Here is a 14,618-nt window from a genome sequence, read left to right as displayed (position 1 = left end):
CTGTACTTTGAGGCCCTTGCTTCTAGTTCTGTCTCTTATGGCTGCACAGAAAACTCCATCTCCATCCTTTCTATAGTCACCCTTCAGGTATTTGAAAACTGTTTTCAAATCCACGCTCCCCCCCACCAAAGCCTTTTCTTCTCCAAACCAAATAGCCTTTCCTCCTAAATCTTGCCTCTCAGGCCCCTAATCATTTTTGTCACTCTGTGCTGGACTCTTTTCCAATGAAGAAAGAGATCTTCCAAAGACAGGTTTTACAACTGAGTATTATTATTTGTTGTTTTAAATATATATTTCATCTTAATGCTGTCTCCATTCTAGGCCTGAGCCAATGCATTGAGATCTGTGAGAGTCTTTCAATTTGCCATCAGTGAAAAATGAGGCTTGTCTCCTTGAGCTTGCATTTTGCTTCACCATGTGACAGACTGTTAACACAGCTTTGACATTTCCACCATCAAGTCTCCTCTCACACAACTTCTGGTCAGAACCAAGATCTGTATAAATCTCACAAACAATGATTTATTTATATTTATTTTATGTCTTACCTATCTGGTAAAGTACCAATCTAGGGGTACTTTATAAATCTTAAAATTGTAACATCCAAGACAAAAATTCTGCCCATGAGCAGAGCAATCAAACAACCATAAGACTCTTCATATCAAGAATATGAACTCATCCTTCTCCCAAAATACTGATAAAAAAGGACTAAAGTCAATGGATACATGCCCAGCTATCTATATGGCCATTCTTAGAAGGTTGACAGGTTTTCTGGGTGATCCACTTTCATGAACTCCCAGCCACTTTGATGGAAGTTTGATTAGGGTAAAGAAGTAAAATTACTTCTTTTTTTTTTTTTTTTTACTTAAAGTAAAATTGCTTTTTGCACACGAATGTTCCTTCTTTTTTCAGCATTTCAGGCATTAAAATATTGTTCTAATTAGCATTGTGTGAAAAATTGATCTATTAAATCGGGGGCCTGAACCAAAAAGATTGGGAGTGGAGGGGATAATTTAGGGTGGACCTATAACAACATTTTTTTCCTTGCTAAAATGAAAAAAAAAGTTAATTGAACACAATTCAACCTGAAATGAATTTTTTGTTGATTTTCTCATATTTTAACCCTTTAAAATAAGTTTAATTTTATTTTTAAATGAAATATTTTGAAATAAGTTGAACTATTTCATTTTGGAGCAGGTCAAAAGTGAACTTTTAATTTTTCAAAATTATATGTCTCAATGATTTCCCTGAGAAAATGTTTATGGGATCTATTCAACAAATAGTTCCCATCAGTCAGAAAGTTCATATTTTGATGAATAAACTATTTCTCAAAAATTAACTATTCACAAAAAAATCCCCAGCCCTAATCATGATGACTATGGTGAGTAGTATCCTGCCATCATGCTTCAAATTTTAAAGTTTAAAGAGTTTTCTTAACTTTAAAAAAATGTTAACATTTAAAACATGGTGAAGTCTGACAAAAAACAGAGGCATAAAAGAGGTGGTCTGCTAAACGGGATGAAAAGGTTTATGATCTGCCTGGTTGGGGATATTTTGAGATGCCCTCTTATCAGAGGAGATGCCCAAAAAAAGTGTATTATACAGGATTCACCATCATACACATTGAAATGCATTAATAATATGCAAAATAACTTGTTGTGCTCATAATATTGTTTTGCTCATTGACAGTTACTGAAGTGAATGCCTCTGTCACTGGCAAGTGAGAACTGATCACCATTGCTCTCAGTAGTTGTCAATTATTTTCTTTATCCAGTGAAGGTATTTTTCTGTCAGTCGTGTATAAACTCCAGGTTTGCACATTTTTCCACAACCTTTTCCAAAAGAAATGATTCCACTGTACTTACCAGAACATATTAGTGGCCCACCTGAATCTCCCTAAAATATAAAATACAGTGTTAATAGTATGTGCCTAAAAATCTCAAAATAAGCACCCAAAAATTGGGCAGCTACAAATGAGTGAACACCAGGATCCAAGTTTTCTATTCACCATGGAAAAATATAGTAAAACCCAGATTTTTTCATTTTAAGGAGAAAAACCCAATTTTTCTTATTTTAAGGAGGAAAAATCCTGGATTTCCTCCTTTAAGGAGTAAAACATGAGAAAAGACAGGTTTCCCCTTGCAGGCCAGCAGAGATCCAGCATGCAAGCAACTGGGGGGAGCAGGAGGAGGGTGGTCAGGTGTGGGGCACACATGTACATGACAGCCAGGCAGCCTAGAGAGCAGGTCCTGCAGCTCCCTGCAGGTAAGCTGGGGGGAGGGAATGAAGCCCCCGTAGTGAGGGAGGGAACTGGGCAGGGCTGGAACTGGGGCTGGGGATGCTGCCACCCAGCTGGGGAGCTGCTTGGCGCTTGCAGCCTGGGGTCATGTGCAGCTGAAGGGCTCAGAAGAAGTGGGACTGAGCCATGGGTGGCTCATCTGGGGGGCAGCAAGGGGACTCCCGCCACTGTGTGCACTCTTGGGGTGGGGGGAATGGGGGGCACATGCCCCCCAGATTTGTGCACTGGGTGGGGATGGATGCAGGCTGCCCACTGAAGGCACTGGGCTCCCCACCCTGCTGCCCTCCCTCCAGGGCCTCTGCAGCCCAGCAGGTGGGACCCAGCACAGCAGGGCAAAGTGGACCTGGGTGGGGAGGCTCGTGCCAGCAGCAGCAGCAAGGGGGGTGATGTGGAGTTGATCCCCCTGCTGCTGCCAGGAAGGCAGGGGTTGCCTCACCATAGAGCTGCGGGGGTCCCAGCAGCAGCACAAACCTCCCCACCCTGCTCTACCCTGCTGCGCTGGGTCCCACCAGCTGGGCTCCAGAGACCCTGAGTGAAAGGGCAGCAGGTCAGGAAGCCCTGCTCCCACAGCCTTCATCCCACATCTGCACCCCTGCCCCTCTACAGGTTCTGCTCCAGGCATACTGCCCAGGGGGAGGGGGAGCCAGGCCCCATGCTATGCTCCACTGCAGCAGCCGCCACCTCCTGCAGGTGGCAGCTGGGTCTGCTGAGGGTTCAGGGGGGTGCAGACCCAGGACCCTGGCTCCATAGCCCTGGCCCTTCTGGCAGGGCTGGGGAGTGAGAAGCACCAGCAAGGGGGGGGGGACTTTGGTCAGGAATGAGGGGCACCAGCAGGGCCCAGAAGGCTGTGGGTGGGGAGTGAGGTGCACTGGCAAGGCCAGGGGGCTGTAGGTGGGCAGTTAGGGGCACCAGCAGGGCTGGGGGGCTGTGGCTTGGGAGTGAGGGACAATGGCATGGGCAGGTCACTGGCATATCAGGACTGCTGTGCACCACAAAGCAGCAGGGGGGGACAACAACAGCTGGACCCATGTCCCGATGAGTAAAGGGGGCAGAGAGAGCTCTGATTTTCCATGATAAAAAAAAAACCCCAAATCAAATACCAAGATTTATAGGTATTTAGAATTTATTTTATTGTAGTGATTGAACCCCCGGTAGGTTTCCAAATTGCTTTAAAATTGTAAGTATATCAATAAAACATTGTGTTCCACTGATACCTATATAGTGGTGTTTCATTTTAAAATCACAGAAAATTGTGGATTTGGGTTTTTTTTAAATCAGAGAATTCATGGTTTATTTATTTTTTAAATAAGAGATTTTGCCAATTTTAAACAGAGAAAACCAGGTTCCCTGGTAAACACTTTGGGGAACGCTAGCCCCTGGATAGTCCTGTCTGTGAAATGATTCTATTAACACATGGCTGGGTACATCTATATAAGACACTTTACTGTGCAGCAGAAGAATTTGCTGCACAGTAAAGCGTCACAGTCTACACGTGCACAGCAATTAAGGTGCAGTAAACTAATTTTCTACACTGCCAGATAGTCCCATCAGATACATGTGATATCTAGCAGCAGTGAACTATTGTGCTTAAACACATGTGTAGACAGTGATGTCAGGATTAGTTTATTTAAATTGAGCCAGTGTATATTCAGTGTATTCAGTCACATTAAGTGCACATGTAGAAGTGCCCTCAGTTTCACAGTGGGAGTCTGCGGCTAAATAATTAACTATTTGGGAGGCTCTTTGATTAAAGGCATTACTAAACTATGTAGTTAATCTGTCTTAAATAATATTTTTGATCTTTAATGTGGCATATTTCAGATGGCTGGTACTTATTATTTACTGCACATTTGCTTTCCTATTTCTCATCCTTCCTAGTTTTGTATAAATAAGTATTGCCTATTTAAATTAGTTATAGCTTACTTGAGTTGTATAGGAGTACCTGAGGCCCATTAAATCCTAATACTATCCAAATACATATGGAGCAGATATTGTGTGATAACTGTTACCAGAAGAAGGACCATATTTTCTCACATACAACACACCTTTTCCCCCAAAATCAATTTTCCCCCAACTGAGATGCATGCATTAAGTGGGAAAAGCTTATTTTCTGCCTGGGATAAAAGTACCCTGTGATAGAAGCAGTTTGGGATAGAAGCACCTTTGATTCCTGCTCTACAGCTATTGTACTGCTATTCAAGCAACTAAGGGAGTCAGTTGACTAATAGGTCATTGTTCTTCACTCCACATGAGTTAGCAATCATCTCTTCTTTGTAATTGTTTTGATGCTCTGCTAATCAAGCTAACTTTTCCTAGGGGAATTTTTCTGTCTACTAACCAAGCCTGGTTTCTCTCCTCCTGTTTCACAGTCCTGGAGACTCTTTAGCTCTCTCCAAAATCCACCCATAAATCTACCCAAGGAGATTAGTCTTCAGCAGTAGCTAGGGTTTCAACATTAGTTAAGCCAGAAAGGGAGGGTGAGTCAGCTGAAAATTAGGCTCTATCCTTGCTCTGTGCAGCCATAACTCTGGAAAAAATATTTTGTTCATTCTGCCTTTCAAAAATAAAGTGCATATTATATTTCAGGATATGTTCTGACATGCTGAAAAGCTGGCTCTGTGCCTCATGCACCTCCCTGACCCCCATAGTAACCTCATAGCAACAGTTACCTCAGAGAGGCACTTGCCTCAGTAAGTGTGTCTGTGCCAAATAAGGTAATGACATGAGGGCCGAACGGCTGAACATGATTGGCTAAACCGCGTCACTCCCTGTGTAAAGGCCTCCTCCCATCGAGGCTCGGGGAGAAGCTTCGAGAACTGACTAACTGTTAAGTTGTATGCACCGGCCTGATCAACCATTGCTCTTTCTGCTCGCCGCTGTCTCCCACCACCGCTCCCCCTTGGTGTAAAATCCCACCCCCGCTATCAACCGTTTCAGCTTGCAAGCCATTGTAACCGTTACGCTGTGTTGTCAAGTTCAAATACAACCTGCGTCTCCATCAACCAAGGGACGCAAGTCAATAAATTCATTCTCTGTTCAAACCGTTACACGTACGTGCATCCTTCACCTCATAAGTCCAGATCCAAATGAACCTGAGGTAGCTCAGCTCCTCAAAGACTCAACATGTTCTATGTGGGAAAATATGATATATCACAATGTTCATAACAGGAATAAAGATGGTGTTTTGCTAGGAACTTTGATTCTCATGTCTTTAGCAAAAATATCAGTGAATTATTGGATGCCTTCACACATAAAAGGCATCTGAATGTTTGTGGAGATGACTACTTTCTCATCCTTCCATGGCTCCTTTATATTTCTGGTAAAGTGGAAAGTTCCTAATTATTCCTCTATGGTTTTTGATAGTCTTCCAGGTATTATTCAGAGCCCATTTTGTCACAGCAAGAAATAGTGGCAGAAAGAAGCACTACATTCTTACATTGATTTAGCTGTGATTTTAATACCTCCAACTCAGAGTAGGAAACAATAAAATCCATTGTAAATATGGTTAAAAGCACACACTCTGAGAGAGACCCATTGTAAGGTGCTCTTTTATGTCATTTAGAGTAAAAAAGAAACAAGCTGTTAAAAATATCTCCACTCTACCTTGCAAATTCACCACTCACCTGACAGGCATCACTCTTTGAAAATGCATTATTCCACCCAGCACACAACATGTTGTTGGTTATTTTTATTTGTTTTTTATAGTTTCTGCTGCAGGTTTTCCTATTGATGACTTTAACAGTTGCTTCCTTAAGATACTTTGAGGGCTTCCCTGAAGATGTGAGTCCCCAGCCTGCCACCTGGCACTTTGTTCCAGCTTTGATATCTTCATCACATGAAGGTAGGGGCAAAAGAGCCACATATTGATTTACATTTGCACTACCATTTAACTGGGGGAGTGAAAAAAACAGGAGGAAAATGATCAGTGCCATACAGATAGGTAAAAAAAAATGGTCACTTATTTTAAGCAGTTGTTGAGATTTCTATTAAAATGTTTTTTCTTTCTAATAAATCATTCTTTTCACATTCCTTAGGAACAGATACTGAGCTCAGTTACACCAGTTAAAGTTCAGAAAGATTCTATCCCAGTTTTGCAGCAGTGGAGATGAATGAGCTAGGTATATAGTAATTAGTCTAGAAGTTGCTCAACTGAAAACCTCATAATGATAATGCTGTGTGTCCTGTAGCAACAGAGAAAAGGAATAACAGTGAAAAGAAAAATCTACAAATGATCAGAGACAACACAGGAGGCATAGATTAGGAAAAATTAGTCTCCGTGGGTGCATCTACATGAGACGCTTTAATGCCATTTAGTGTAGTTTACTGTACAGTAAGTGTGCACGTCTACATGTGCACATGCTTACTGTGCAGTAAACTTCACTACTCACAAGTAAATTTTCTACCTGCAAATGCAAGTATCAAATTTATTCACAGTAATAAATGTGCAGTAGCACACAGGTAGACAACAACTGGGAGCAAATTTGCTCCCAGTCAGCCCTGCCACTAGAGGGCCAGCATGAGCTCAGCCCCAGGAACCAGAGGCTGGGAGCCTCTCCTGCCTCAGGGCTGGGCTGCCTCTGTGGAGGCCTCAGCTGCAGGCCCCTTAAAAGCCTGCAAGTATTTTGAGCCCTGGGGCACACCAGGAGGGAACCTGGGGGAACTCTTGGCCTCTGCACTGCTGCACAGGCCACAGGCTACCTGTGCCAGCCTGCCCACCACAGTGCCACACAGCTGCCAGGCCCATCTTGTCCAGCCCTGCAGACCATTGCTGGCTGTCTTCCCCCTGCACCATCAAAGCTCAGGGCCCCTTGCCAGGTGTGCAGTTGTACACAGGGTGCCATGACCATCAGTAGTAGCGTGGCATAGTAGGTTGGGCACCCCTCAGTCCTCACAAACAACTTATAGTGCAGCACCTGGAACATGTGCAGCAGGGGTATGCTCAGGGCACAGCACTGGTGTGGGGGCAGAGGACTGGCCCCAGGGCACTTCCCCAGAGAGGCCCTCCTGTGGGGAGGGCAGGGGCAGGGTCCATCTCACATTCATCTGGGAGCCCCATGCCCTCCAAGCCCAGGCACTGGGGACTTGACAGCAGCACAGGAGACTAGCTGGCCTGCAGGAGGAAGAAGGGGGAAGTGGGGTCTGGAGCCATGGTAGCAGGTGCTTCCAGGAACCAGGCCTGTCCCAGCCTAGGAAGGGAGAAGAGGAGGCAGGCTGCCTACGGCCAGCACCCAACAGCCCACCAGCCCCTGGGAAGCAATTGGGGATGGGAGGCTCATCCTGCAGCTGCCTGGGCCCAGACCTGCCTGGACAACTTACCATGGTCCGTGGGCACCTGCGCATTCCTGACACCCGATCTGAAACCTGGAAGTGCACAGGTCCCTGGTACAGAGCATCTCATCTCAGAAATGTTGCAGACTCTCACAAACAGCCTCTTTCTCATGGCTCTACAGGCCCTGCAGCTGCACACGGGGTAAAGGCTGCAGTTGGCAACCAGCATATGGCCTCAGGGTCACCCATGCCCATGGCTGGGGCCCTGCAGATGTGCCAGCTCCACAGGAGGAGGATCCTGAACTCTCCTCCTAGACTGGATGGTGACAGCCTCAGAGGACTGGATGGAATGTGGATGCATGGACGTGGCAGGCAGAGGACATCACCCAGCAGGACAGGTGGTGGGCGGAAGACATCACCTGCCAGGACAGGGGGCAGGAGGAGAACATGGCCTATGAGGGCACATGGGACCAGGCACACCAGGAATTCAGGGTGCAGCTTCTGGCCCTGGAGCAGGACCATGTGGATGTCTTGCAGGAGCAGGGTGCCTCTGTGGCCAGGGCAGTTCAGGCCACAGAAGACAACCACTGTGTGCTGGACACCATCCTGGCCCTGGAGGTCACATTTGTGCCACTGTCTGCTTAGTCCCCAACCCTAGTCCCACCTGCCCCCTGGTAGCCACCCACCACCCAGCAGCAGCCCCACCCCCATGGGCCTAGGCAGAAGTCCAGCAGCTCCATGAGCCAGGAGCCCCTGCCCTGGCCCTCGTCTTGGGTTCCCCACCACCCAGCCCCCCATGCCTGGGCCCAGGCCCACTGCTTGCCCCGACTTCATGTAGGCATGGATCTGCAGCTGCCTACAGTGGCGCCAGGACTGCACACCACCCCTGCTGGCCCTGGTCATGAGCTGCCAGAGGGGCAGCCACCCGTACTGGGGGAGAAGCAGCCACTGTTGCCAATAGGCAAGCCCCTGCCTGTTGGGCTCACTTTGGTATGTGTACCCATGAGGGAACAGCCAGAGGCTGTGGTCCTGGCCGCCTGTCCCCAGGCTCCACCCCCTAGGTGCCCCATCCCACAGTCACCCACTCTGGGGGGGCATGCACACAAGCACAGCACTTCACTTGTACATAGTTCACACGGGGAAGAGGGTGTTTTGTGGGTAGTGGATAGGGTGGATGGTGGAGGGGCTCTGGTGTTGAAGAGGGAGCAGGGATGAGTTCTGTTGTTGGGGAGGGAGAGGGGCAATAAAGTGTTTTTCTGTGTACTGTCCACAGTGATCATGGTGCTGGCGATGGGGGGAGGGGTGGGAGGATCCGGGCATGGTTGTCCAGGTGGGCTACAGTGGGGAGTGCGGGAGGAAGTGGTCCACCAGTCTTCTCACATCCAGTGCTTGGCCCCCACTAGTGGGTGTGCAGCTCACCCAGGGCCTTGGTTGCAGGGGCCCTCTGGGGCCAACAGGACCAGCACCATAGCCAGCAGGAGCCCAGGGCACTGGGCATCAGTGCCAGGAGCAAGTGCTGTCAAGGCACAGGAAGTGCTGTCAAGGCACAGAGAGGCAGAGGCTGTGGTGAGAGAGCCACTGCACACTGCTCCTGGCCAGAAAAACAGCTGGCCAGGGAATAGGGAGTGGGGTTGCCTTGAAAAAATGGCTGCCAGCAGCAGCTGGAGCCTTGACCTCCCTCTGGTGGCAGCAGGGACCCATTGCAGAGCCACATAAGTGAGAGCAGTTTTGTTGCTAGGAGCAGCAAATTTGTTCCCACATCCTTGCATGTGTAGACACCTGCCCCAGGGGTGTTTACTCATGAGTAGCTTACTCTCAAATAAACTGGTACCAGATCAAATGCACGTGTAGACAAACCTCCTGTGAAAGGTTTGCCACAACTGCAACAGGTTACAAGTCATTGTTCTAAACTCTGAAAGGTTCAGAAGTATTTAAACTGTTTAAGTTTCACATGATTCACTGGCTTTTATATGCCAGGCTTGCTCTTAAATCACCAGTATGAGCCCTTCAAATGAAAATCAAACAAATATGCTAACTCCTCTCTGCCATAAGGTGGTCTATAGTGAAAACTGGAAGAATAATGTTACTGCTGAAGTCAATGTTGAGCAAGTTAGCTGTTGACAACTACAGATCACAAGGAAGGAATGGTATTTTTCCAGCAACAAGCATCTGGTCTGTGAAATTCTCAAAAACCAGTATATGAAATTCACCATTTAATTGCTTGTTCCTTTGCTTTTGAACTGATGACTGATTCTGTTCACTAATTTGCCTGAAATCTCCTAAACCTATCACTCCCATGCTAGATTGCTAATAGCATCTGAAGATTAAATAGTCTTAGTGACTACCCGACTAATATTTTTTTCATATAACACTGCATTTATTTCAGAAGCCAATCATTTTCCTTACATACTATATATACTCAATTTTTACAAGCACAGTTTTGACTTTTAATATAAATGACTTTTTGATGAACACATGAGTAATTTCAGGTTTTGCCTAAATAAGCATTGCTCTAGGACAGTGTTTTTCAACTGGAGTGCCAGAAAACCCTTTTAGGGGTGCTGCAGTGGTGGCACTGCCAATACTGCCACTGCTGCAGCCAGATGAAACTGCCCCACATGCCTCTCTTTCCTTCATTAGGTTTACATGTACCCCCTCCTGTCATAGTTACTTCCCAGTCCAGCCCCACATACACCTCCTGGAAAAAAAAGGGCGCTGCTAAATTTAGAAAAGGTATGGAAAAGTGCCATAAGCCTAAAAAGGTTGATGACCACTGCTCTAGGATAACGTATTTTTCAGACACTTTGGATCATTCACTTACAATCCTATCTTACTGGTCAGTTTTGACTGTCAACAGAGGTCCTGACAACAGTTCACTTTTCTCCCATCCAAAATATCTCCCTGTTTTTGCATAGTCACTTGGATGACAGATACAGTCCAGATTACTTTGCCTCCATGGTGTCAGTGGGCACATGTACATGTGCATTTGCTGCAGCGCTAGTTTACTCATGAGTAAACTAGCGCTGCAGCAAATGCACATGTACATGTGCATTTGCTGCAGCGCTAGTTTACTCATGAGTAAACTAGCGCTGCAGCAAATGCACATGTACATGTGCATTTGCTGCAGCGCTAGTTTACTCATGAGTAAACTAGCGCTGCAGCAAATGCACATGTACATGTGCATTTGCTGCAGCGCTAGTTTACTCATGAGTAAATTACTTGCGAGTAAATGGGGCCAGGCAGGTGGCTATATGTGCAGGGACGCAGGAGCAGATTTGCTGCAAATCTGCTCCCACTTCCCAGGGCCCTGGAATGGGCCCCTACCACCACCAGGGAGAGCTCCAGGCTCTGGCTGCAGCTGCCAACATCTGGCAGCCCTCTTCAAAAGCCAGCCCCGCTCACTACTCTCTGGCCAGCCACCTCCCTGGCCAGAAGCAGTGTGCACAGCGCAGGGATAGCATGCAGCATTGCTCTTCCTGCTGCCTCTGCCTCCCCATGTTATGGCCCTGGCATCAACGATCAGTGCCCCAGGCTCCTGCTAGTCACTGCACCAGCCCTACTGACCCACTGTGCTGACTGCTGCCCAGCCCACAGCCATCTCACCCTTCCCAGCTCCTCCATGCATAGCGACCACCTGCCTGCCCATCATCCCAAGGCCACAGCAGCACACCTACCATCTTAACCCCGTCCACCTAACTGGACCCTGGTAAGGATGCCAATGATGGGCTCCATAATGCCACCACTGGGGCTGCCATTGCCTTCCTAGGCCTCTAGCCCTGCTGCCTCTGGGCTCTCCGGGCCAGGCTGGACTGGTGGCAGCTTGCAAGATGACAAGTAGTGACTGGAGGCTTCAAGGTGACCTGAGCCACCTTCTGGGATATCCTGGAGCAGCTCCAGTGACACCTGGAGCAGCAGGACACTGACATGTGGCCACCCCTTCCCACAGACACCCAGCTGGCCCGCACCCTGCTGAAGCTTGTCATATGGTACATCTGCCAGCCTGTGGTACATCAGCCACCTGTTTGACATGGGCAAAGCCACCACCAGGAGGCCATCCGGGATGTGCTGAGGGACACGGTGCTCCACATGCATGATCCCTTGGTGGGGGGGAGGGGTGTTCCATGCCCTGGAATTCCCCCAGTGCATGGGGACCCTGGACAGGACCCACATTCCCATCACCTGCCTGCCCCACAGAGACTGCCCCTATTACAGCTGAACAGGCTTTCATTCTGTGGTGCACAGGCTGTCATGGACTACCATGGGTCCTTCACGCACTTGAGTGCTGGTTGGGTGGACAGCACCCATGACACCCGCATTGTCAGGAACTCTGCCATGCCAGCCCTGGTGCAGAGTGGCCCCTTCATGCCAGGGGTGCTAGACCTGCAACTGGGTGCCATGGTGGTCCCACCTCTCAACACTGGAGACTCTGCCTGCCTACTCCTGCCCTGACTTATACAGTCCTACACCAGGCACCTAGACCCCCACCAGGCTGCTTCTAGGCAGCAGTCTGCACATGCATGAGAACCCATGAGACTCAGAAAGAGTCCGGGGGATGAAGCTAGGTCCCAACTGACCACACAGCACTGTGGTGCCAGGCAGCAGTGCCAGGGTGCAGGCACCATGGTGTGGCTATCCTGCCGCCTGCCCAGGGACACAGGGGCTGGGAGTGCCCTCAGGATACCTGCTTGTGTGTCCCAGGGCTCTGAGTGCCTGCAGGCTTTTAAGGGCCTGAAGCAGGGGCTGCCATAGTCAGCCCAGCCCTGGGGCAGGAGAGGCTTCCAACCAGAATCCCTTGGGCTAGCCTCAGGTCAACCCCCTAGTGACAGAGCTGACCTGGGAGCAATTTTGCTCCTGGGTTGCATCTATACATGCATTACTGCACAGTAACTAATCGTAAATAAATATGATACAGCTACTCCTTTCTCAACATCCTAGTTACATTCTCAGAAAAATGCGACTTTGAGCAAAATGATGTTAAGTGAATCTCATTATGTCACAGTGGTTACCAACTAGCAGGCAGCCAAACAGTGTTATTACTGAACATTGCACGACTGTAAACGGGTATGTTCGCTAATAGATCAGTGATGTAATAATGGAACCATGTTAACCAGGACAACATTAAGTGAGGAGTACCTGTACCTGCATTCATGGGCATCAAATTTACTTGCAATTAGGGTTTTCTACTGCACAGTCAGCATGCATACTTATAGACATGTGTGCTTACTGCACAATAAACTCTAGTACTGAACAGTTAAGTATCTCAAGTAGACTTTGAAACATACAACAGAAAGAATAGTAGGAATTTCTGAAGTGGTTCTGGACTCAATGAGTTAAAGGGAGTTGCAGAGCAGAAAATGGGTATCAATTCCAATGGCTGCCAGTGCTCCTATAACTTTGTCTAGAAGAGCAAAGCCAGAAGCTGAATGTCCCATGGCACTGCTCAGCTTTTAAAGTAATGTTTCCTTTAATACAGACACATAGCCAAAATGATCATTGGAAAATTGCTTTTGTAATAGTATAATAGCAATTAGCAGAATACCTTAAGGAGCATTATGTCGTTTTCTTTGGAAGAAGAGTTAAACTGGGGATTGGAACAGTGCCTCAAAACCTTAAATATCTGCTGTTCTTTTTCAGCTATGGATGGTTGATGGACTCCAAGAACAACTTTAAGTTCTGATCTTCCCATTCTGTATGCAAACAAAATCCAGTACCAGAAAGTCATGACAGAGCTTAGCAACATATTGAAGAATAATAGAGCCAGGTAATATCAAACTCATATTTTCATCTTATATTCATATTAAAAAGCCATTATTTTAAAAAAGTTAGTATTTCCTTAAATATACATGTCAGATTGATGTATAGCCTTGCAATTTTATGCAAATTATTTATACCTAAATAAACCTGAAGTTTGAGTAGATTCTTGTCTGCCTTTTGAAGTAAGAAGGACATAAGTGTTTCACATACAAAAATAATATATTGTATATTAAATATGTACATTAGACTGAAATATGAGACTGCTATTCCATGCTAATTCATCTAAGAACATAGAAACTAACATACTGATCAGAAGAGTGGTGTATATCTAGTCTCATCTCTTGTCAGCAGTGATAGCCATACCAAATACTTGCCAATAAGCAAAAAGAAAATCTGTATAGGTGGTTATGAAATAAAACTTCCATACAGAAATTACTTGCCCATTAATTAGAGGCTGGATTATTCCCTGAACTATAGGGGCTTATATTCCATCCAAAATTCTAAATACATATATCCAGCCAATCAATCTATCAGTTTCAATATAAGGTGAACATATTTTTTGCTCCCAGAAGTGAGTTCATTTGTCAGGGCTCTGTTTTTCTGTATTATATTGTCCTTAGGTGTAAGGCTCTTGCTAAGAAAAATGCTAATACTAATTTTTATATAAAAGTTATTTTCCAGTTGGAAATTATATACATTTTTCTTTACTGTGACTTAACTCCAAAATAAAACTTTAAAGTCTGTCCTCTTAGGGCTTCGTTAGGGCAAATTTCCACTCGATTGGAAGTATGATCTGTATAATGATGCCTGAATTCAGTGTGGAGAAATTTTTCCACTGCTGTCAGTGGATTCAGCATTGTACTTAAATTTATGTGCCTGATTTTAAGCTTGAGAGCAGTCTCAAAAGAAATCAGTGGGGCAACTCACAAACTTCAGCTTAGGGATAGGTGTAAGAACCCTGTGGAATTGGGGTTGTAGCCCAGATCACCTGGATCACTGAAATCAACAGGACTTAATTTCAGTCAGTACAGGATTAAGTTTTTAATAAAGAAATGAAGGAAAACAGGGCATCTTGGGCACATGCAATTAGTGCTCATGAATAAACTCTCAACCTAAAACAATTCTAGTACCTGTGTGAAATTCAATGGATTGTTCCAGCCACATAAAAAAAAGAAAATATTTTGGAAATGTTAAGGTTTTGCAATGAACGGCTTCAAATTTTGAGGCTGGATTCATCAAACTGAGGAATCAGCCCTGAATTCTTTCATTTTCCCAGATACGCCAAAAAAGTCAGGTTTCA

The 14,618-nt window shown here is 46.2% G+C and overlaps 1 protein-coding gene across 1 annotated transcript in view; it reads right to left on the bottom strand.

The window, feature by feature from the left end:
* Positions 1-389: 389 nt before the first annotated feature.
* The window catches only part of LOC109298256 (granzyme A-like), a 15,966-nt gene continuing 1,737 nt past the window's right edge, over positions 390-14,618 (bottom strand). Inside the window, exons 3-5 of the mRNA XM_019518318.1 lie at positions 13,104-13,251; positions 5,920-6,186; positions 390-1,893 (exon numbers count right to left, since the gene is read on the bottom strand). Of these exons, the coding sequence (XP_019373863.1) occupies positions 1,741-1,893; positions 5,920-6,186; positions 13,104-13,251 (568 nt within the window). The 3' untranslated portion in view covers positions 390-1,740. The remainder of the gene's footprint in view (positions 1,894-5,919; positions 6,187-13,103; positions 13,252-14,618) is intronic.

Source organism: Gavialis gangeticus, unplaced genomic scaffold (assembly GCF_001723915.1).
Source record: "Gavialis gangeticus isolate Ggan-Ray unplaced genomic scaffold, GavGan_comp1, whole genome shotgun sequence".
Classification (NCBI taxonomy): Eukaryota; Metazoa; Chordata; order Crocodylia; family Gavialidae; genus Gavialis; species Gavialis gangeticus.
The sequence above is the reverse complement of the archived record's forward strand: the minus strand, read 5'-3'. Positions and strand labels throughout refer to the sequence as shown.